The sequence below is a fragment of the Podarcis gaigeae genome, assembly GCF_964106915.1.
Source record: "Podarcis gaigeae genome assembly, chromosome: 18".
Taxonomy (NCBI): domain Eukaryota; kingdom Metazoa; phylum Chordata; class Lepidosauria; order Squamata; family Lacertidae; genus Podarcis; species Podarcis gaigeae.
Genome location: NC_139696.1, coordinates 2087078 through 2111808, shown reverse-complemented (window position 1 = coordinate 2111808; position 24731 = coordinate 2087078). Strand labels below are relative to the sequence as shown.

The following is a 24731-nucleotide window of genomic DNA, read 5'->3' as shown; positions in this document are numbered from 1 at the left end:
TGCCTGTTGGATGAGTTGGGCTAGGCTTGAATTTTGCAAATCTTGACGACTTCTTTCTAATAGATCAAAGTTGGCAAGCATGGCAGAGAAGGTCTAGTTGGGGTTTTTTTTGGGGGGGTGTCCTCTCGCCCCCGCTTGCAAGGAATGCCCTTATTCCAGCCCCAACTTTCTATTTCCCCTTGCATTCGGCATTTGGTCTCTGGAGTAGATTGAGGGAGGGTCAGACGTAGGTGTGCGCATGTTTCGAAGTGGGGCGAGGTGCGGGCAAATACCGTGAGGTTCTAGGTTTTTTGGGGGGTGTTGTTTGTTTCAACAGAAAGGTCTTTGCATGCTCTGGGTTGCAAGTGGGCCAGCTAACTCCTCCAGCGTTTGAAAGCAGAAAGGCGCTTGCCGCCCCTCTGAGTGAATCTCTGCCCGCTTGGCTGTCTTCCAGTCCCTTGTCGGCGGGGTTGGTCTGTGCCTGCAATACTGTTTTGGGCTGGTGAGAACGCAAGAGGGACGTGCTGGATCAGGCCCCAGCCCTGCTCTCAACTGGCCTGTCCTTGGTGGGAGTGAGGCGATGTCATCCATTCAGAGCCCAGGCTTGGCAGAATTGAATTCTTTCCTAAGGATGAGCTGTGTCTGGTTTAGTGACTCATGCAGAGAGAGAACAGTAGACTCCTCTGACGACTGCTTTGCACACCCTGAAACTAAACAGCCAAGGGCATGGTTTTTTTAAGGTGGGTTTTGTTTTGAAAAGTTGATATCAAAGGTAGGGAATCAGAGATAGCCATATCTGTTGCTACCTCCCTGTGGGAAAGGCAGGGGGGTTTGGGGGGGTGCAGCAGGGGGCATTAATGAACAGTGGCAGAATCCCACTCGATAGACACATTTGAACCTAAAAGTTATAACCAAGGAAATCACCATCCCAGCAGGCCTATGGAGATGTGTGGTTGTGGCTGATTTGCGTCCATTAAATCCAATGGGTCTTCTCCGAGATTCCAACTCTGTTTTTCCCCGATGCTAGAATCCTTCCATCCTATATTGCCCGCCCCACCGTCGTCCCCACAAAATGGGACATTTCCCCCATCTTAAAAAAGGAACTTGGTGAGTGTGGGGCGTCGGGCGCGAGAAAAGTTCGTCCTTTTTTAACTCGTCGGCTTTCTGCAATTCCACTTGCTTTCGTTCAGTTGAGCAGGTGGGATGGTGACTGCAGTTTGAACGCTTTATAAAAAGGGGGGGGAGAGGAAATTTTCACGGCAGCTGGCTTCTGGGAAAGCTCTGAGCAGTGAGGTCTTTCCCAACATCTCAGAATACTACCTACTCAGGCTGCAAAAGCTCAGAGCACCCTTCCTTGTTTGGAGACCCCAAGAAATTAAAGAATTCTGGAAGGAACGCAGTCCAGGACCTGTGGGTCGAATTAGACCTGCCTGGACTCATCATGTGACCAGGTGATTGACATGTCGGTAGCCTCGCCCACTTAACAAATTTAGCTCCAATTTAGCTCTGCAGTAGATACCTATTTACACCCATGAAAATTGGCACGCTGTTGAATCCAAGGGATGGATAAAAAAATTGGTTCAGTTCGCATTTAACTGCACAGCTATCACATTCGCCCTCCCCGAAGGAAAACCGAAACACACCCGCTTTTTGAAATTTGCATCGATCTGAATTTTGCAAGGCAGTTCTTCGGCCAAAGAACATTTGCAAAAAAAAAAATGCATTAAACAAGGAGGGGAATGGCTTGCGAAAATGTGCGCGACAGTCAAAAACCGCATGTGCAAAATGTGTTCGTTGGGAGAAATTTACATGGGAAATGCTGGCGAATTTTCGCGAGGGCTTTATTTTTGGCGAATTGCTGCAGAAAACTGAATCTAAGAGTGGGGGAAAATTAGAAAGACAGGGAAATGAGGTTAACAGGTCCTTCCTTGCCAGGGAGCAATAGATGTAGGGTGGAAACGCCGTTTTAAAAACCCTGACGTTGTCAAGGTAAGAGAATTTATTAGCCACGTTGATGACGTCAATGCATTTTCAGGTTAAGAATGTATTCTGTAGGCAAGATAGGCAGCCAGCATGTTTGCAAAGCTAAGCAGGGTCTGGTGTGGTTTCAAACTGGATGGGAGACCACATGTTGAGATTCTGGCATTGCAGAGGCCCCTTCTACTTGTAGGAGCCAACTCCTAGGGGCCGAGGTCCCTTCGGAGTCCCCAATAAACTGTTTGAGGGGACTACCTCTCCCCAAAAGCTGATGGGCATCGCCGTTCAAATGTTGTGGCTTGTGATCGGTTGTGCGATCGGTTATACTTTCTTGCCCTTCCCCAATATTTTATTCAAGTTGGCACCCCGGATTCTAACTCTGATTCTGTAATTGTACTGGATCCATCTACACCCACCCAAAAATGCTTTTAAAAAATCACCTTCACCACCTTCTTCTTCTTCTTCTTCTTCCTCTTCCTCTTCCTCTTCTTCTTCTTCTTCTTCTTCTTATTATTATTATTATTATCAAGCACTTAATTTTGGTCTGCTGGTTTATCGACCAGCAACTGATGGAAGAGGGATCTAAAATAAAATAAATGAAAGCACCTTATTTAATGACCACAGGCCAGGCACCCATCCCAGATCTGTGGGGCAGGGTGCTTCGACTTCGTCTCCCAAGGCAGCGCCGCTGGAGACGGAACATCCTGCCCCCCAACCTCCCACTGATCTACATGATTCGCACTCGCAGCCCCAGAAAGGACAGCTTTGTGTCGCTTGCGGGGACTTGTGGCCGCCCAGATGTCTCTGAACTGCAGCTCGCGTCTTCCCTGACCATTAGGCCATACTGCCTGCGGGGGGACTGTTGGGGCCAGTGGAGTCCTTCCATCCTTTGCCACAAATCTACAGGCGGCAAATGGGAGTTTCTCCACAGAGCAGAGGCTCAGGCATAAACGCGGAAGCTTCGCAGAGGTGAGGATTTGACCCTTTCCTGGCAGGCCATGGCCTTTAACCTTTCCCTCGGTGTTTCCTGCTCGGCCGCTACCCCCAAAAGAAACTAGAGGCAAAATGTAAATACAGCTGGAGATTGCCAGGGATTGAACATGCAACCTTTTGCATGCAAAGCTATAGGCTTCTCCTAAAAACAATGCAATATTCTAGTCCTCATTGTCCTGGGTGAAGGGTTGGTTTAAGTAGAAAGCTACTTTATACTGAGTTGGGCCCCCTGGGCAGCCTACACTGGCTTGCAGCAGCTCTCCAGTATTTTGGAAAGCTTTTCCCAGCCCTGCTGGGAGCTGCCATCGGGAATCAAACCCGTAATCTTCTGCAGGCACTCTGCCCCTCAGCTGAAACCCAGAAAACAGAGCCTCTAATCCTGAACAGCCCTACCTCCTGAACTGGCCAAAGAGGGGGAAATTTGAGGTGGTTTGCGCTGAGATTCTCCCCGCCTTTTAAAAATAATAATGAGGCGTTTGGGCACATTTCCGCGAACACAAATAAAAATCACAGACGCAACCCAGAGATAAAGAGTCATGCAGCGATCGCATCTATGCAACTCCGCCGCAGCTGCTGCACTTACGGATTTATTTCTGGCACCCCTGGGTGGGAACAGGCGCTCTTAAGAGAGGAGGACGGATGTGCAATTGTTCCAAGGCAGAAAACTTTTTTTAAAGAGGAGGAGGGGGAAGGGTCGAAACCGCGGGAACCGTAAATGGAATTGGGAACTAAGTTAGGGGGTGTGCGGAGAGGCGTCTCTTTGTAGGGGTGCAGGAAGAGCGGCGTTGCCCGGAGGCGATTTGCGACTCGCCTCAGGCGACCTGCCGTCGGCGGAGCAGCTCTGCCGACAATCAGGGAGGCGAGGAAGCAAGGAGGCTGCGGGTTGAAGAGAAGGAAACTCTGGGGTGTTTTGGGGGGGGCATCCCGTCATGCTCCCCCATAAGATGTGTGTGGGGTGCTTTGGCCTTCTGACAGCTCCTGAATTGAATTGCACCCTCCATGCCATCTGGCTAGGGAGGTTGAGGCTGTGAGAGTCCGGCCACAAAGGGAAGTGTGCTGGTTTCTGTGAGATGTGGTCTGAGTCTGGTCCGAGGTCGAGGGAGCAGTATTGAGGCCGTCCGTCAAAGCTGAAGCTGGGTCCATGGCAGGGAGTTGGGCGTGGTCAGAAGATCCGGCAGGAGAGGGTGCAGGCAGGAACTGGCTAGTGACAATGCTGCTCCCGCATGGGGCTGGCTTACTTTTATCTGCCCTGAGGCATAGGGCGGCCCCGGTCCACAGGTGACTCGCCTCTCCTGGCCTGTAGGCGAGCAGTCCTCCTGCGGGAACTTAGTTCCCTCCGCCTCTCTGCCCTGAGCCTCTGCAGCTCAGGAGAGGCTGGAGGGTTACCGGACCCAGAGGTAACCTCAGCTTCCCCTGACGGGGCTGAGAGTGGAGCACCTGCAGGCAATGGGTCCTCCATCACCTCAGGAGCCAGAACAGACTCACCTGAGGATCCAGCACAGGTGTGAGGACCCTTCAGGCTCAAGCCCCAGCCCCAGCTCAGCTGGTTCTGGAGGCGGGGACTCCTGTGCAGGCTGGAATCCCTCTGGTTCAGCCTCCGAGTCCGAATCCCAGGCCATCACAGGAAGGCCCAGTTCTGAAGAAGCACTCCCCTTTCCCAAGAGAGAATGCCTCCTCGCGTGCAGTGGGGAATGTTCCTTAGAGCAGGGACAAGAGGTGCCCTCGCCCTGGTCCTCCAGGGACACGCCAAGCTCCCTTTGCCCCCGTCGGCGGCGAGAACTTCCCCGTAGCGCCATTCGCACTGTGGACTCTGCGCGAGGAAGTCTACTCCCACTTCTATGCAAGGCACACACACTCGGGGGCCGCCCTCCTGCCTTCCTCATGCACTACATATTTTTTATACTTTGGGGCGGTTGTTTGAAAGGGCCCCGCGGGGGCAGAGGGGAGAGAAATCATGTACAGAATATTGTATTTACCTTTATGGTGCTATGCCGGAAAGGGGGCGTTCTTGGCACCTGGGTGACGCGGCAACTCGCGTCCGACGTGTCTCCCTGGGTGTCTCCACCCTCCCACACAAAATCGCTTCCCGGCCCCTGACAAGGCAATTTCCTTAAAGCGATAGGTCTTTCCCCCTTCTCCCCCTTTTCTTTCTTTTAAATGGGTCTGGCCAGAGGGGCAAAGGGCATGAACGTCTAAACTGACAATCCTTCCTTGAAAGCCAGTATAATCTCGCAATTTGGCCGGGGTGGGGAGCACTGTGTATATATATCTATATATTTTTAAAAAAAGAAAAAGAAAACTTCTTTTGCAATATAATTTTATTAAATTGCTGCTTCTCTCTCTTTTTGTTTTCGAAAGGAAAACACACACACACAAAAACACCAGCTTCTTTTAACTTGCACATTTGTGGATTCGAGGTGGGGGGCGCTCCCCCACACACAAGATGGTGGGGGAGAGGGGTTGTCCTGAGTGAAAATTAAGAAGTGGTGGGTTTTGAGTCGATTTAGGGTTTTCCGTTGTCCTCAAAAGGTCTGAGATGGTGTTGTAGCAGGGGGAGACACTGTAAGCGTTCCCCGGAAAAAATATTGGCGAGCTGATGGAAGCTGCCGTTTGACGACGGCTTGTAGGATGAGACTTTGTCCCAGCAACAACCCCCAGCTTCTGCCCCCCTGAGTTTATTTCAGAAGAGACCTAGAAGAGCCTTATCCCCAGATTTCTCCCAGCTTTCTTGCAAAACGAGCCGCTTCCGAACTGATTCAGCCTGCGCGCGAAACCCTCCTTTTCCGTCTCTGACGGAACCACTCTGAATCCGGTTTAGCCAAGGACGCCGAGGGGGAAAGACGTGGGAGCGGGAGGGAGGCGCCGCCATCGCGGTCGAAATCTGGATTGAAACTGGATTAAGCGTGGGCATGACATTCGCCCTCCGACACCAGTCGGAGGAGCGGCTGCATAACCGCTCTGTCGATCGCTGCACCCGTTTCCCCGAACCCTGAGAGTTTGGGGGAAGTTGTTATTTGTGGGGGTTGCCTTTGGAAATAAGGTTTTTATTGGGATCAGTCGTGGTTTGTTTGCTTTTCCTGGCATCGCCCTTTCTGCTAACACACACAGGCTTCCCTGTCCTGTCTCGAACCTACAAGGTTGTGGCGTGCGCTGTGGTTTTCTGGTCCCATAACCTGTCGCCGGACAATAATACGGCCAGGACAATAACTGTATACTCACGCCAAGGAAGCAGAAGCCAGCAGCATTCTGGAATACCAAAAATATAATTTATGCTGTGCCTATGAAATTTACTGCTGGATTGTGTTTCCTTGAGCCCTAATCACCTATTTACCCCGGGTAATTTTTGCTCTTGTAAATTTTTGGCGTTGCTATATTATTATCCCCACACACACTGGTATGAAAGGGGCCCAAATTCAATACTGGAAGGAGAGATTTGGCCCCCCTTGTTCTACTTCCCTCCTGGCTGATGCAGTGCTGTCAGGATTGGCCGAGGGGTAGATCAAGTGGGTGGGGCTTGGTTTAGGGGGAGGAGCCAGTAGGCGGGGCTAAATTGGTTGGCACGCCCACTCGCCCCTATTATGAGTTCGGTCTGATTCAGGAAAACTTGCAGGTGGCAACACATTCTCAGAAATCGCACCTATACAAATGAAAGAGTTATTAACTGTCCTTGACTACAAATAAAACAACGATTTGACACGGATGTGATTTGCAGCCGTCGAAGGGACTGGGAAGGGAATTAATTTGGTTCACTTTTCAATGCGATCAGCCCAACATCCTGGGGTCCTTCGAAATCCAAGCGTCCGCAAACTTTGCAGTGCGGTTCTGCAAACGCCGCCCTGCAAACGTTGCCATATTTCAAGTTGTTGAGCTACTAATTCCGTCATTGGAATCCCGGGAAAATCCTGTAGATATAATGCACTATATTCCAATCAATTGTCTATTAAGGTAAAAAATGCATGGTTGAGGCAAAATTACCTACAAAGCAACTACAGGGGTACCTCGGTTTAAGAACAGTCTGGTTTAGGAACGATTTGGTTTACAAACTCCGCAAAACCAGGAATTGTGTCTTGGTTTGAGAACTTTACCTCGGTCTAAGAACGGAATCCAAACAGTGGAAGGGCACCGGCAGCGGGAGGCCTCATTAGGGAAAGCATGCCTGGTTTAAGAACGGTTTCGGTTTAAGAACGGACTTCTGGAACAGATTAAGTAAACCGAGGTACCACTGTATATTAACGGGAGCAGATTTTTCTGCAGGTTTTTTTAAAGCAAACAGATGCCGAAATCGAATCGAGCAGACTGGATTTAAGATAGGGGGAGTGAGAAACTAAGAGGAAACCAAGACTTGACAAATTTATCGGCCTGTACTGCTTTCTCCGACAGCACTGCACAGCTGGGAGGTCGCCTTCCCCAAGACCTTGAGCCACACTTTTCCGTTTGTGAAGTTTTATCCTTTTGTGTTCATGTTCCCTGTTGTCACTGCGTAGTCTGGAAGAGGAGGAGGAGGAAGAGGAAGGGAACATTGGGGTGGGGTGGAGGGATAACCGAGGCAAGAATGTTTCTCAGAGTCGGGCCAAGATCCAGCCGGCGTCGATTCTCATTTCCTTCAATCTTTTCTTTTCCCCGATCCCCTCTTTTCCATATATCTGACCGGAAGTTCGTTTTCTTCCCCTGACGGTGACGCGCAAACACACTTCTACCGTTTATATTTTACAGATGTCGCAATAATAGTTTACTCTCTCTCGCTCGCTTGCTGCTTGCTAAGTTAGCACACGTATTCGCAGTGTTGTCCACGCCGGGAAGAGTGAACTGAGACCGTTTCCCGGCCAAAGAGGAAATGGATCTGGCCTCAGGGGCATCCCGTCTACACCGCAGCCTTAAACTGGTTTAGCGGCCGGCCTTTCTCTGCTGGGAACGGTGGGTTGCACAGAACCCGACTCAGAGTAGATGCGTTGGAAAGTTGCATCTGGAACCCTTTGTGTCAAGCCCATCCTTTCGTTCTTCGAGGGGTCTACTCTGAGCACAACGAACTTTCAAGCCCAGCCCTCTCATGCTGCAAGCAGGGATCGTCAACCCACAGTTCCCAGGCGCCCGGCTAAACTACAGTTCCCAAGGTTCGTTGGGCGGTTGGGGTTTGTGTGGAGTGTCGCTATACATCGTAGACGTACCCGACTGAACGAAATAATCGGCTGCAACTCAGATCTCGGTCCGCCAACACAGCAATCTGCAATTCATCCCTCTCTCATTTCAGCCGGGCTCACCATGCCTCCCCATTCACTCACATGCACACACAGGCTTGCTTTTCTCCAGTGCTTTTCACAATATTTGATTCTAGCATTCGTCATACGCGTACTGTTTTTTTGTTTTAGCCAATGCACTTTTCTTCCTTGTTTTTTTTATTTTAAATGTACCATTATCCGAAAGCCGGCTCTGGTTTTCGTTCCTTTTCTCTTTCTCCCCCCCCCCTGCCCACCCCCTATGCAAAAGGAAAATAAAAAAATAAAATTCCAAAAGGACAATTTTAAAAAAAATGAGAAAAAAATAAGAAAAAGGGTGAAAAAAATAAGAAAAAAGTTTCAAAAAATGAGAAAAAAATGTATAAAAATTAAATAAGCTATGCTTTCAACTCTCTCGCAGCCTCTTGTGTCTTTTGTATATGCAAGTCTCTAGGTTTGCATTATTATATGCAATAATTATATGCAAATAACTGAGGTTTTCAGCCTTCTAAAAAGAAAAGGGGAAATACTGCATTGCAAAGCAAGTCTCTTGTATCTTTTGTATATACGGTGTATATATATAGCTTTTACAGAGTTAAAGCCTACAGGTCCAATTGTGGCTCACTATCTCCATCTGCTGACCAAACAGGGTTAGTGCTTTGCCCTCGCTTTCAAAAGCAAAGAAGGGCTAAAAGCTTCACCGGTTGGATTTCCACCTGTCAGGCAAAGGGAAAAAAGAGATACGATAGCCGTTTTCAAACATCTGAAGGAAGGTCACGTGGAAGGTGGAACGAGCTCGTTTTATCCTGCTCCGGACGGTAGGAGTCGAACCCATGGCTTCCAGTTACAGAAAAAGGAGATCCTGACTAAATCAGCTGCTCTGAGAGGCAGCTTCCGACAAATATAAAAAACATAGTAATACACATTAAAAGGCTTCCCTATACGGGGGTTAGGGACACGGGTGGCACTGTGGTCTAAACCACAGAGCCTAGGACTTGCCGATCAGAAGGTCGGCGGTTCGAATCCCCGCAATGATGGGGTGAGCTCCTGTTGCTCGGTCCCTACTCCTGCCAACCTAGCAGTTCGAAAGCACGTCAAAGTGCAAGTAGATAAATAGGTAAGGAAAAGGGCGGTTCCGCGCGCTGCTCTGGTTCTCCAGAAGCGGCTTCGAGAACACTGTCCCACCATCTCGTCCTCCATCTCCCCCTTCTCCTTGCACCCTCCATCTTTCCCAACATCAGGGTCTTTTCCAGGGAGTCTTCTCCTGAGGAGGCCAAAGTCTTGGAGCCTCAGCTTCAGGATCTGTCCTTCCAGGGAGCACTCAGGGCTGATTTCCTTCCGAATGGAGAGGTCTGATCTTCTTGCAGTCCATGGGACTCTCAAAAGTCTCCTCCAGCACCAGAATTCAAAAGCATCCATTCTCCGGCGATCAGCCTTTTTTATGGTCCAGCTCTCACTTCCATACATCACTACTCGGAAAACCAGAGCTTTGACTATACAGTGGTACCTCAGGTTACATATGCTTCAGGTTACAGACTCCGCTAACCCAGAAATAGTGCTTCAGGTTAAGAACTTTGCTTCAGGATAAGAACAGAAATTGTACTCCGGCGGCGCGGCAGCAGGAGGCCCCATTAGCTAAAGTGGTGCTTCAGGTTAAGAACAGTTTCAGGTTAAGAAAACCTCCGGAACGAATTAAGTACTTAACCCGAGGTACTACTGTCTGGACCTTTGTCGGCAAGGTGAAGTCTCTGCTTTTTAAGGTTTTAGAGTTAGGTTTTTTTCTTGACTCGGGGTGGGGGTGGCATAACTCCATACCCTCCAACACTTCCCAAAAGAAAATAGGGAAAGCAGGACATTCTGGGATCAAATCAGAAACCGGGGTGGTTTCAGTAAATCCAGGACTGTTGGTGGAAAATGGGGACACTTGGAGTGTCTGGGATGAACCGTCGCCCCTCCCGTCCAGGATAATGGAGAGTAACTAAGAAAAGAACAGGGACTCATACAGAGACGCACATTTATACTCAGGCAACTGTCCACCTAGCACTGCCCACACGCAGCCGCTCTCCATAGATCCAGCTACAGATAGGTAGCCGTGTTGGTCTGCCATAGTCAAAACAAAAAAATCTGACATCAGGAATCACAAGACAGAGAAACCAGTAGGAGAACACTTCAATCTCCCAGGACATTCTATACAAGATCTCAAAGTAGCTGTTTTACTACAAAGGAATTTCAGAAATAGACTGGAAAGAGAAGCTGCTGAATTGCAACTTATTACCAAACTTAAAACCATGGAGAGACCTGGTCTGAACAAAGACATTGGATTCTTATCTCATTATACATGACAAAGCCATTTTTCACCTTCTCACCCCTTGCTTTTTCCTGCAAGACCTATTGCAGTCGTTAAGAGTCGTCAACAGGCTCATCACAGCTATCTGCCAATCACCCATTCCCACCACCCTTCTGAGTAATACCCCTCCCCACCTTCTCACTATATAGAAGGGTCTGGTGACTTCCGTTTCAGTGTATCTGAAGAAGTGTGCATGCACACGAAAGCTCATACCTAGAACTAACTTAGTTGGTCTTTAAGGTGCTACTGGAAGGAATTTTTTTTGCTCCCCATAGAGTCATTCCTGGGGATGCCCCTCTGCAAGCCAAACCTGGGGGGGGGGGGCTCTTGGGCCTTTGCCCGCGAGAAAATGACTCATGAAGAGGCGCATAGGGCCACCCCTTGCGCGGCGCGGCGCTTGGAGAAGCCTTTCCCCAGCGTGGCAACCGTTTTCTCCCGTGCCGGGCGGAGGAGGCCTCCACCTCCGGCTCCTCCTGCCGCCCCGTCGTCATTTCCAGTGCGGCTGTCGCTGCTGTCACATCCGCCTCCTCGGGAGGAGGAGCAGGAGGCGCCGAAGGGGAGGCGCAGACGAGCAGCGAGCCAGCACCAGCCGCGTCTCCAAGTTCCAGGCCCCGGGCGCGTAATGCGGAGCGCGGCGGGGGCCGGTTGCAGCGCCCGGGCGGGGGCCCGGAGGCGGCGGATCGGGGCCTGGCCGGTGCTGGGCGGCTAGATCCGAGCAGCTGCTGCCGGGAGAGGAGGGAGGAAGCCAGCCAGACGGAGAGAGAGAAAGAGAGAGACGCACAAGAGACGCCAGCTGCCGTGCGCCAAAGCGCGCTTTGGAGAGACCCCCGTCAGGACTTGGAGAGGGACGCGCGGCGGAGAGGGTGATTATCCGGGAGAGGCGGGGGCGGAGGGGGCGTCACTTGTCCTTAGGACCCCGCGGCGGATAGAGACGGGAGGGTGCAGGAAGGGGAGTCGGTGGCGGCGAGCCCGATCCGGGTAGAGTTGCCTTTCGCTTTGCGCGCGCCTCCCTCCCCGAGGAGTGGAGATTATCCGTGCGCCTTCGGCCTCCCTTCTCCCCCGAGGTGCGCTGCCTTTAGGGACCTCCTCGCGAGTCGGCCCGGCGGCTCCACCGAGCGCGCTGTTGCCGACGCGGACCGGCAGCGGCTCCCCGGGGTTACGGGCAAGGAACGGGCTCCCTCTTTCCAGCCCTTCCTGGATGCAAGAACAAGATACCAGTCCTCAAGGATCAGGGCTAAGGGTAGATTTAAGCCGAGAAGCTGCCTTGTTCAGTGGGCCCCTATCCCTCAGTATTGCCGGAACTGGCTGGCAGCAGCTGTCCAGGGGCTTCAAGACTGAACCAGGGAGGTCGCCTTCTTAAATCTTGTCAACGCCCCCCCCTTTTTTTTTTGCAAAGCACCAAGGTGTTAGGCGCTATGTCTACCAGATGCTTCAGCGCTGGTAAACCCACCGAAAGGTCTATTGATTTCAGTAGGTCTCCGAGGAGGAGGAGGAGGACCTAGTTGGGAACTGTTTGCGTTCTCTCCATTTGCGTGTGTATTTTGGTGTGTGTGTGGGGGGGTTGTTTTGCAAACTTTGACCCTTTCCAGAGCGCGCGCGCACACACAGTAGAGCAGTCCGGGTGTCTGCACCTTTACCTGTTTACTCTGAAGTCAGGCCCCTCCCTCCTGAGTTGCGTGCCCCCCCCAGAGATACATCTGGCAGAGTTGAATACTTAACGGTGTGTGTTTAGAAGGCAGGCAGCGGCCGATGATGTCATTATTGTTTTTCCATAGCACACCGTTCAACAGGGTTGTGCATCCTGCAAAGAAAGAAAAAACATTGTCCAATCCACAGATGGCTCTGCAGCGATGATTTATTAATATTTATATATATATATATATATTTGGAATGTGTAGTTAAGGGAGTCGGCTTGGCGGTCTCTGCCCTGGACTGCGGAAAACGTCTGTGTATATATCTATATACAGTGGTACCTTGGCTCTCAAATATTTGGTTTCCTGCGCGGAAACCAATGTCCCTGCTGTGGAAGCATGTGTGGATCCAGAATTGGCCTCCGCCGTCACTTACAGACTCATTGTTAAAACCGTGTTTATGGAAGACAATCTTACTCGGCTACGAGGGATCGCCGAAGAAGAAGAAGGTTCTAAAACGTAATCTGTTCCAAAAACAAAGCGTTCCAAAACCAAGGCACGCTTCCCCATAGAAAGTCATGCAAAAGGGATTAATCCGTTCCAGACTTTTAAAAACAACCCTTAAAACAGAAATTGAACATGGATTTTGCTATCTAACGAGGCCACTGATCCATAAAATGAAAGCAATAAACATTGTAAAAGGTAAAGGTAAAGGTACCCCTGCCCGTACGGGCCAGTCTTGACAGACTCTGGGGTTGTGCGCCCATCTCACTTAAGAGGCCAGGGGCCAGCGCTGTCCGGAGACACTTCTGGGTCACGTGGCCAGCGTGACAAAGCTGCATCTGGCGAGCCAGAGCCGCACACGGAAACGCCGTTTACCTTCCCGCTAGTAAGCGGTCCCTATTTATCTACTTGCACCCGGAGGTGCTTTCGAACTGCTAGGTTGGCAGGCGCTGGGACCGAGCAGCGGGAGCGCACCCCGCCGCAGGGATTCGAACCGTCGACCTTTCGATCGGCAAGTCCTAGGCGCTGAGGCTTTAACCCACAGCGCCACCTGCATCCAATAAACATTGTACTGTACTATAAAATAAATAAGACAGTATTGTAGATGATAAAAATTAAAATTATTATTCCCCCCCCCTTTACCTGCACTGATGACAGTCATTGCTTGGATGGGGGGGGGGCTTTTATCCATTTCCGCAGTGACACAATCAAACCATCAGTAGTTTGACTGCGTTCCACAGTCACAGAAACAAATGAATCGAAAACCCTTTTTATTTAAAATGCATCTCTGGGTTATTTGTGGGGCCTGCCTGGTGTTTTTACACAGGTAGAATGTGTGCTTTTATTTAAAATGCATCTCTGGGTTCTTTGTGGGGCATAGGAATTCGTTTTTAAATTCATTATTTCCCCCCCAAAAAATATAGTTTGGCCCCCCACAAGGTCTGCGGGACAGTAGACCGGCCCCCTGCTAAAAAAAGTCCAGTCCAACCCTTTGCAATGCAGGAGGAAATCCATACCCCGTTAAAACGATGGAGTCCCTGTGGTTGTTTATAACGCTCCTTTCCTTCCGTTCCCCCTTTTTCTCTCTCTCTCTCTCTCTCTTTTTTGTATTGGTTTTCACAATATTATAAACAAACAAACACACAAGACAAACAAACATAAACCATACTCTTATTGAAAATTACACTTGTTAACTTTGTTAAGTGATTTCCTCGCTTCCCCTTGGTTGAATTTCATTGCATGTCCTTTGAACGGTTTCCCAAATCCCAATTCTTACGAAATTTAACTTAAACATTAACATCCTTAAATCTTCACCTTATGGAATTAAACCTATTAACTCATCACTTAACAGAAATAAAATCTTAAGCCAATTCAGTATCTGCAAGCTGTTTTCAGGTAACAAATTTAACTAGTAAAGTTAAATTTAACTTAACAAATTAGTTAAAAGTTAAATTTAACTTAACAAACTTAACAAATTTAACTAGTAAAGGAAAAGAGACCCCTGACCATTAGGTCCAGTCGTGGCCGACTCTGGGGTTGCAGCGCACATCTCGCTTTATTGGCCGAGGGAGCCGGCATACAGCTTCCGGGTCATGTGGCCAGCAGGACTAAGCCGCTTCTGGCGAACCAGAGCAGTGCACGGAAACGCCATTTACCTTCCCGCTGGAGTGGTACCTATTTATCTACTTGCACTTTGAGGTGCTTTTGAACTGCTAGGTTGGCAGGAGCAGGGACCGAGAAACAGAAGCTCACCCTGTGGCGGGGATTCGAACCGCCGACCTTCTGATCGGCAAGCCCCAGGCTCTGTGGTTTAGACCACAGCACCACCCACGTCCCTAACAAATTTAACTAGATAATCATTAAATTTAATCCACGCTTTTTATTTTTAGGACTCTGCAGAGGGAAACGGACGCTCAGCCGGGAGACTTCGGAACACAGCCGCTCTACGCCGGAATGCGGGAGAACCCTCTCATAGTTCTTCGGAGTGGGCATGTCATAAAGGCTTTCTCCGTCCGGCGGGAAGCTAAAACATTTCCCTAAGCGCCCTCACCTTCGCTGCTTCCCTGCAGCCCGGGACTTCTGTGGGTGTCCCCCCCAAAAAACAACCTTCTTCCTGCCCCGCCGGCCACCATGAACGGCCTGACGGTCAGCGAACTCTGCTGCCTTTTCTGTTGCCCGCCCTGCCCCGGGCGCATCGCCGCCAAACTGGCCTTCCTGCCCCCCGAGCCGACGTACACCATCGTCCCCGAACCGGATCCCGTTGCGGGGGGGCCCGGAAGCGCCTCCCCCCGAGGAGGAGCCATGACCCGCTGGAAGCTGCACCTGGGGGACCGAGCCGATTTCCAGTACGCCCAGCGGGAACTGGACACCATCGAGGTGTTCCTGACCAAGAGCAGCCGGGGGAACCGCGTGGGGTGCATGTACGTCCGTTGCGTACCTGGTGCCAGGTGAGACGGCTTTGGGCTGCATTTATTGTTTCGCTTTTACTGTATTTTTCGCTCTATAAGACGCACCAGACCACAAGACGCACCTAGTTTTTGGAGGAGGAAAACAAGAAACAAAATATTCTGAATCTCAGAAGCCAGAACAGCAAGAGGGATCTCTGCGCAGCGAAAGCAGCAATCCCTCTTGCTGTTCTGGCTTCTGGGATAGCTGCGCAGCCTGCATTCGCTCCATAAGACGCACACACATTTCCCTATACTTTTTAGGAGGTGAAAAGTGAGTCTTATAGAGCAAAAAATACGGGAATTTGTTTGCCACCTTTCCGTCTTTCTGCTGTTCTTATTATCTTCATGGTGAAACAAACAACACAGGCAGACAAAAACAATACCGCAATGACAACTAATAATAATAATAATAATACAGTGGTACCTCGGGTTACAGACACTTCAGGTTACAGACTCCGCTAACCCAGAAATAGTACCTTGGGTTAAGAACTTTGCTTCAGGATGAGAACAGAAATCGTGCGGTGGCGGCAGCGGGAGGCCCCATTAGCTAAAGTGGTGCTTCAGGTTAAGAACAGTTTCAGGTTAAGAACAGACCTCCAGAACGAATTAAGTACTTAACCCGAGGTACCACTGTAATAAATAAAATTTTATTTATATCCCGCCCTCCCCAGCCGAAGCTGGGCTGAGAGTGGCTAACAGCAGTAAAATAATACAGCATTCTGAAATCAATTCTAAAATCAGTTTTAAATCAAATGAATGCCAACCATTGATTTGACTAAACATTAATTGACTATACATCAACTAATGCAGGGGTCAGCAAACTTTTTCAGCAGGGGGCCAGTCCCCTGTCCCTCAGACCTTGTGGGGGGCTGGACTATTTTTTGGAGGGGAAATGAACAATTTCCTAGACCCCACAAATAATCCAGAGATGCATTTTAAATAAAAGCACACATTCTACTCATGTCAAAACACGCTGATTCCCGGACCGTCCGCTGGCCGGATGGAGAAGGCCATTGGGCCGGATCCGGCCCCCAGGTCTTAGTTTGCCTACCCATGATCTAACATCACACGTATTATTGACCCCCAAATCACCTCATTGTGCTTTCTAAATATTCTTATAATAATTAATAACAATAATTTTATTATTTACACCCCGTCCATCTGGCCGGGCCTCCCCAGCGGCTCCCAACTGAATATTAAAAACACAATACAGCATTAAACATTAAAAACGTCTCTAAACAGGGCTGCCTTCAGATGTCTTCTAAAAGTCAGATGGTTGCTTATTGCCTTGACATCTGACAGGAGGGCGTTCCACAGGGCGGGCGCCACCACCGAGAAGCCTCTATGTTCTCCTCAATTTTTTCCTGCCCCCCCCCCCTTGGTGGTCTTCAGGCGGTTCCCTCCCTACGAGAAGTGAGGTAACAGGGAACCAGGCAGAGGGCCTTCTCGGTAGTGGCGCCCTCCCATCAGATGTCAAAGATATAAACAACTACCTGACTTTCAGAGGACATCTGAAGGCAGCCCTGTTTAGGGAAGCTTTTAATGTTTGAAGTTCTATTCTGTTTTTATATGTACTGGAAGCTGCCCAAAGTGGCTGATGGGAAAATCAGAGAGCCAGCATGGTTTAGGGGTTAGAGTGACTTACTGGGAACTGAAAGACCTGGGTTCAAATCTCCCCCTGGCCCTGAAGCTCACTGGCTGTGACTTTGGGCCAGTCGCTGCGTCTCTGCTTGACCTAGTGAGGTTACAGGGAACCAGGCAGAGGGCCTTCCCGGTGGTGGCACCCTCCCGCCAGATGTCAAGGAAATAGACAACTCTCTGACTTTCAGAAGACATCTGAAGGCAGCCCTGTTTAGGGGAGTTTTTAATGTTTGACCGTGTTTTTAATATTCTGTTGGGAGCCGCAGAAGGGAGGCAGTGTTGCCGTATGGGGGGATTGCCGTAACCTGGGTCTCAGCGGAGATTTTGTCGGCTCGGCCACGGACTGCCTGCTGGGGAGAAGAAGGGAAGGGGGGCGTCCAGGAAGGAGCCACAAGACAGATGTTAGCGCCACAGCTGTTTCCGCTGTGGAAGAGGGCGTTTCCCCGGTTTGGAATTTCCTGTCCTCTTTACAACGGATACCAGGATCCGTTCATCCGGGTTTGCTGCAAACTGTTAAAATAAGAGACCTACTTGCTGGCAAAAGACCTGAATATCACCAGGCCTGCCGCGAAATAACTCTGTTTTATGGTGACGGACTGTGATGGTTGATGGACGGCTGCTGATTTTAAACTCCGGGACATAGATTTTCAGTGGAAGGAAACACTGTTTTTACAACGGAAATGAGTTTATATGGAGCTTTCTGTTTCGCCTACTGCGCCCGTGCCAGGAATCCCCCCCCAAAAAAGAGGATGGTTTGCTGGGGAGGCAAAACCTCAGTTAATTGAGTATTTTTTTAACACTTTTCATTAATTTTTGAGGATCTGGGGGGCAGCTGCTCCCCTGCCCTCCCATGGCTGACTTAGTATATGTTGCTGCTGTTAATTCTGCTGTCTGGTCTTTGAGCCCAATAATGATTGATTGATTGAAACTGTTAAGCCTTTTTTTTTTTTTGCAAGGTGGGGGGCAGAGGGGGAGAAAGAGGAGTCTTTTTCACGATTAAAACATTCGGTGTAGGGAAGTTGGTGAAGAAAGTCTCGTGCAGCATTTGGAATACACTGGTTTAGAGGAAATGTAATTTCATCGAAAGGTTTTCATTCGTATAGGAGTAATGCGATGAAAGAAATGGATGTGGGAAACAAGAGTAAAAGAGAAAGATAGAAAGGGGAAAAGAACGTGCAAAAGTTGCAGGTTTGTTTGTTCGTTTTGTTTTTAAACGATATTCTATTGCATGGGTAGGCAAACTAAGGCCCAGGGGCCGGATTCGGCCCAATCACCTTCTAAATCCAGCCCGCCGATGATCCAGGAATCAGCGTGTTTTTACATGAGTAGAATGTGTCCTTTTATTTGATGTAAGTCATGGGCCGGCCTACTAGCCTGCTCCCTCAAATATCCCTGCTTTGCTCCTTTCTATATATAGAGTGCCTACATTCTGCAGGGACTGGTTGCAGGGCCACATGGGCAAATGGCTTGAGATACCTATTAGGTCCATCAATTATCTTATAGCATATATTCAACACAAAAGAATAGCGACCATTTGTTGTTGGCAAAGGGCAGCTGGACATAGAAAGGGACCCATGACCTTCAGGAGCTGAGGGCCACATCAAACCAAAATCCGGCCCTGCACTCAAAAGACATTCTCCTTCCATTGCAGGTTCACGGTCCTGTTTTCGCACGGCAACGCTGTGGACCTGGGCCAGATGTGCAGCTTCTACATCAGCCTGGGCACCCGCATCAGTTGCAACATCTTCTCCTACGACTACTCGGGGTACGGCGTCAGCACGGGGAAGCCCTCCGAGAAGAATCTGTACGCCGACGTCGACGCTGCCTGGCAAGCCCTGCGCACACGGTGAGCGTGGGAGCGAGGGTGCCCTCTTTAAGTCAGTTGTTCGCTCGCCATTCTTCAGTGGTCTAAACCACTGAGCCTCTTGGGCTTGCCGATCGGAAGGTCGGCGGTTCAAATTCCCACGACGGAGTGAGCTCCCGTTGCTCTGTCCCAGCTCCTGCCAACCTAGCAGTTTGAAAGCACGTCAAAGTGCAAGTAGATAAATAGGTACCACTCTGGCGGGAAGGTAAACGGCATTTCCCATCAGATGTCAAGGAAATGAACAACGATCTGACTTTTGGAAGACATCTAAAGGCAGCCCTGTTTAGGGAAGCTTTCAATGTTTTATCATGTTTCTGTAGATTACTATTATTATACCCTGTCCATCTGGCGGCTTACAGCATATGTTAAAACACCAAACATTAAAAACTTCCAGATGCAGGGTTGCCTTAAGGTGTCTTCTTAAAGTTGTGCAGTTCTTTATCTCCTTGGCATCTGAAGGGAGGGCTTTCCACAGGGCGGGTGCCACCACCGAAAAGGCCCTCTGCATGGTTATCTCACTTCTTGCAGGGAGGGAACTGCCAGAAGGCCCTCAGAGCTGGACCTCTGTGTCCGGGCTGAACGATGCGGATGGAGACGCTCCTTCAGGGATACAGGGCCGTTTAGGGATTTAAACGTCAGCACCAACACTTTGAATTGTGCTCGGAAACATCCTGGGAGCCAGTGTAGGTCTTTCGGGACCAGTGTTATATGGTCTCAGCAGCCGCTCCCAGTCCCCAGTCTGGCTGCCGCATTCTGGATTAGTTGTAGTTTCCGGGTCACCTTCAAAGGCAGCCCCATGTAAGTGCATGGCAGTAGTCCAAGCGGGAGATAACCAGAGCATGCACCACTTTCGCCAGACAGTCTGCGGGCAGGGAGGGGGTCTCATCCTGCGTACCAGATGGAGCAGCCCTGGAGACAGAATTGACCTGTGCCTCCATGGACAGCCGTGAGTCCAAAATGACCCCCAGGCTGCACACCTGGTCCTATGGGGGCACAGTCACCCCATTCAGGAGTGTGTTCAATACTTATTATTGTTGAAACTGAAGTTGGCTCTGCTCTCTCTCCCCCCCTTCCCTGCCTACCTTCCAGATACGGGATCAGTCCCGAGAACATCATCTTGTACGGACAAAGCATCGGAACAGTGCCCACGGTTGACCTGGCCTCTCGCTATGAATGTGCGGCTGTGATTCTGCACTCGCCGCTCACTTCGGGAATGCGTGTCGCCTTCCCGGAAACCAAGAAGACCTACTGTTTCGACGCTTTCCCCAAGTAAGGCTGCGGAGTGAGTCTGTGTCTGGCATTTTGGGTGGGGAGCTTCCCTCTGTGGCCAAATTAGGAAGGTGGGCGGGGCCAAGGGGGCCTGTCCGTCACCGGACATCACCCTCGCAGTCCCGACCAAGATGAAGCAAATTAGAACAACAGCGCTAGGTTGAAAATGGTTAAAGGTAAGTCTGCGACCAGAAGGAGGAGGAGTATCAAGAAGAGTGGATTAAATTTAATGATTACCGTATTTTTCGCTCTATAAGACGCACCAGACCACAAGACGCAAGGAGAACAAGAAAAAAAAAATTCTGAATCTCAGAAGCCAGAACAGCAAGAGGGATCGCTACGCAGTGAAAGCAGCAATCCCTCTTGCTGTTCTGGCTTCTGGGATAGCTGCGCAACCTGCATTCGCTCCATAAGACGCGCACACATTTCCCATTACTTTTTAGGAGGGGAAAAGTGAGTCTTATAGAGTGAGTCTTATAGAGTTAAATTTGTTAAGTTAAATTAACTGAAAACACCTTGCAGATACTTAATTGGCTTAGGATTTTATTTATGTTAAGGGATGAATGAATATGTTTAATTTCATAAGGTGAAGATCTAAGGATGTTAATGTTTAAGTTAAATTTTGTAGGAACTGTGATTTGGAAAACCGTTAAAAGGCTATGCAATGAAATTCAACCAAGGGGTTTGTAATTTTCAATAAGGCTATGATTTATGTTTGTTTGTCTTATGTGTTTGTTTGTTTGTTTGTTTATAATGTTGTGAAAACCAAAAAAAAATTGAAAAAAAAAAGAAAATGGTAAAAGGTAAAGGGACCCCTGACCCTTAGGTCCAGTCGTGGCCGACTCTGGGGTGGCGGCGCTCATCTCGCTTTACTGGCCGAGGGAGCCGGCGTACAGCTTCCGGGTCATGTGGCCAGCAGGACTAAGCCGCTTCTGGCGAACCAGAGCAGCGCACAGAAACGTTGTTTACCTTCCCGCCAGAGCAGTACCTATTGATCTACTTGCACTTTGAGGTGCTTTCGAACTGCTAGGTTGGCAGGAGCAGGGACCGAGCAACGGGAGCTCACCCCGTCATTGCGGGGATTCGAACCGCCGACCTTCTGATCGGCAAGCCCTAGGCTCTGTGGTTTAACCCACAGCGCCACCCGCGTCCTGAAAATGGTTTAAAAAGTCATTCAACTTTAATAGAATTTTAAAAAACATAAAAAACCAGATGTGTTGAAATAGGAATAGTAAAAAGAGCACTCTTTAAAAGGAGTCAGTAGCCGAAAGCCTGCTGGGTGGAAGGACGACAAGGGGGGGGCAGTTTGGCTTCTCTAGGGAGGGAGTTGAAAAGTCTGGGAGCAGCCAACACCGAGAAGGCCCTGTCCAGCAATCTCACCAAGTTTGTCTGTGTAGCTGGCGGTAGTTTCAGTGGCCTCATCTGAAGATCACAAAACCTGGGCAGGTTCGGGGGGGGGGGGAGAGATTTAAAAAATAGTAATAATCAGGGCCTTGTTTCATCCGGAACTCAGTTTTAAAAAACTATGGTTTAAAAAGCCATGGTTTAAAAAAACCATATGGTTTAAAAACCATGGTTGTTGTTGTTTTTAAAAAGCCATGGTTTTAAAAACCCATATGGCTTAAAAACTATGGTGGTTGTTGTTTTTAAAGGGCATGGTTTAAAAAAACCTTATGGTTTAAAAACCATGGTGGTGGTGGGTTTTTTTTAAAAAAAGCCATGGTTTAAAAAAAACCATATGGTTTAAAAACTATGGTGGTTGTTGTTTTTAAAAGGCATGGTTTTTAAAAACCATGGTGGTGGTTGTTTTTAAAAAAGCCATGGTTTAAAATAACCCACCATGGTTTAAATAACCATGGTTCACAAAAACCCCACCATGGTTTGAAAAAACCATGGTTAATGTTACGGGGCGAAGCAGGCCAATAAGTCATGTTCTTTTCCTCTTCCGCAGCATCGACAAAGTCTCCCGGATCACCTCCCCGGTTCTCTTCATCCACGGCACGGAAGACGAGGTCATTGACTTCTCCCACGGCTTGGCTCTCTATGAGCGCTGCCCGAAGGCCGTTGAGCCGCTGTGGGTCGAGGGCGCCGGCCACAATGACATCGAACTTTATAGCCAGTACCTGGAGCGCCTGCGCAAGTTCATTTCGCACGACCTGGCCGGCCAGAACAACTGACAACCGCCCATCTTGTTTCTCGCCCTCTCCTCCGGCCGCTCGCACCTCAGTTCGGAGGATGGCGAGGGGTTCGCGGCTTTAGGGCGCTGTTACGGGCACCAATCCCCTGCCCACCGAAGCGGGAGAGGAGTCCTCCGTTACAGAGGGGCGCCAGTCTCGTGTCTCGGGGCGTTTCCTCCGACACCGGGAGCCGCTCATTCGCCCACCGCTGCCATCTCTGACGTCAAAGCCTCCCGCCCCGGCAACGCGCTGAGCCGCCCCTCTCTGCGTCTGCAGACTAGCCGTTTCCGCACATCGCTGTCCTTTTTTTTATAAAAATACGTCGGCGACGCCTCCATCGAGACTACGCTGCCACCACGACATCCCATTTTCTCGAATCCTTCTTTTTGTAACTCGGCACGTCCCAGAGATAGCAATAAGCCTTGGGGGAAGGGGGAAGGTGGGGCGGGATAACCCTGGCTCTGCCCCGAGGATACAGGGTGGGGTGGGGCGCCAAAATGCATGACGGCCAAAGCGGTCCACTCTGCCTCCGCTGCCCGTTGCACAGCGCCACCTAGAGACTGGAGGACCTCCGTTACAGATTCTCCTGCGCTGCGGCGGATGGAGTTTTCGCCAGGACACCCTGGTTGTGGAGTACAACCTGTCTGATCTACACGGGCCAGGATTAAGCGGGTTGACGGGAATCAGAGAGATAGCTTGCCTGTTCCGTCCACAAACTCCCAGATCCTATTGTTTGAATATCCCCGCCGTATCCGGATACCCCCATGTGTTTGAGCCAGAATTCACTTAATTCCAAGCAGGGAATTTTTTTCGTGTGTGTTTGCGGGGTGGGGGAGGAGAAGGAGTTTGGGGAAAGCCTCCCACCCGTTGTTGTTTTTTTGAAACAAAGAGGAATAAAAGTTTGGAAGACCCAGATTTGTCTCCCGAGAAATGTTCTTGGGTGTGTCTTGCGGGGTTCAGGGGCACGGCTGGAACTGGGTATGTTGGGGTACCCGGAAAAATATCCACATTCCTCTTGTAAGATTTGCACCATCTCGTAACGGGCTTCACTACATCTTCTGCAATGGATTGGGTCCAGGAGAGTCGCTTGCCTGTTGTTTGCAAGGAGATGTTGCTAAGTAACTCATCTGCAAGAGAACCGTGTCTTTACGTGCACAACTTCTGCCGTACACTGTTAATAATGATAATTTTATTCTTTGTACTCTGTCCATCTGGCTGGGTTTCCCCAGGCAATCTGTGTGGTTTCCAGCATATACAGAAACATATTAAAACATCAACCATTAAAAACTTCCCTAAAGAGCACTGCCTTCAGATGTCTTCTAAAAGCCAGATAGTTGTTTATTTCTTTGAGATCTGATGGGAGGGCGCCACCACCGAGAAGGCCCTCTGCCAGGTTCCCTGTAACCTTGCTTCTCACAGGGAGGGAACCGCCAGAAGGCCCTTGGAGCTGGACATCCGTGTCAGGGCTGAAAGATGGGGATGGAGACACTCCTTCAGGTATACTGGGCTGAGGCCGTTTAGGGCTTTCAGGGTCAGCACCGACACTTTGAATTGTGCTCGGAAACGTCCTGGGAGCCAATGTAGGTCTTTCAGGACCGGTGTTATGTGGTCTCGGCAGCTGCTCCCAGTCCCCAGTCTAGCTGCCGCATTCAGGAATAGTTGTAGTTTCTGGGTCACCTTCAAAGGCAGCCCCACGCAGAGTGCATGGCAGTAGTCCAAGCGGGAGATAACCAGAGCATGCACCACTCTGGCGAGGCAGATAGGGTCTCAGCCTGGGTACCAGATGGAGCTGGTAGACAGCTGCCCTGGATACAGAACTGACCTGCGCCTCCATGGACAGCTCTGAGTCCAAAATTACTCCCAGGCTGCGCACCTGGTCCTTCAGGGGCACAATCACCCCATTCAGGCCCAGGGAGTCCTCCACACCTGCCTGCCCCCTGTCCCCCCAAAACAGTAATTCTGTCTTGTCAGGATTCAACCTCAATCCGTTAGCCGCCATCCATCCTCCAACCGCCTCCAGACACGCAGGACCTTCACCGCCTTCACTGGTTCTGATTTGAAAGAGAGGCAGAGCTGGGTATCATCCGCATACTGATGGACAACCAGTCCAAACCTCTGATGATCTCTCCCAGCGGCTTAATATAGATGTTAAAAAGCATGATTGATGGGGAGAAGGAAGAGAGGGATCGGGGGGGCAGCCATTTCCCAGCCCCCCCCCAAATAAGCCTAGATTTATTTTCAAAACCGCCCCTGCAAAATCTGACCCGAGCGGGAGGCCGGTTTTGCGGGCCGGTCCTCCCCTTCTGTGGCACGCGGATATCCCCAGGAGCCTCTGATTAGCAAAGCGGCTGGAACAGCCTGGGGCGGACTTAATCCTATGAGAGAAAACTGTTTGTTTGTGCCAAATATGTATCTGTCTCTCTATCTCCTCTTAAGAGCTGTCAACTTCCTGGTGGAGAGAGAGAGGCAGGAGGGGATCTGTTGTGTGTCTGAAGTTTGCAGGAAATTGGAGAGGGCTGAGTAATAGTGGGGGCTGTTGGCTTTCCTAATAACAATAATAAATTATTTGTTTGTACTCTGCCCATATATGGGACGCGGGTGGAGCTGTGGGTTAAACCACAGAGCCCAGGACTTGCCGATCAGAAGGTCGGTGGTTCGAATCCCCGCAATGACGGGGTGAGCTCCCGTT

General features: G+C 49.9%; 1 protein-coding gene and 1 long non-coding RNA gene across 2 annotated transcripts; both read left to right on the top strand.

Moving 5' to 3' along the window:
- Nucleotides 1-2448: 2448 nt before the first annotated feature.
- On the top strand, nucleotides 2449-8577 carry LOC310835880. Its single transcript, XR_014559755.1, has 2 exons — nucleotides 2449-2723; nucleotides 2755-8577. It is a non-coding gene; the product is annotated as an uncharacterized lncRNA (long non-coding RNA).
- A 2421-nt stretch (nucleotides 8578-10998) lies between these two features.
- ABHD17A (abhydrolase domain containing 17A, depalmitoylase) lies at nucleotides 10999-22955 on the top strand. Its single transcript, XM_083720699.1, has 5 exons — nucleotides 10999-11372; nucleotides 14534-15091; nucleotides 18384-18578; nucleotides 19686-19865; nucleotides 21817-22955. Exons 2-5 carry the CDS (start codon nucleotides 14775-14777, stop codon nucleotides 22040-22042), a joined length of 918 nt encoding a protein of 305 aa, XP_083576825.1. The 5' UTR covers nucleotides 10999-11372; nucleotides 14534-14774; the 3' UTR covers nucleotides 22043-22955.
- Nucleotides 22956-24731: the final 1776 nt, after the last annotated feature.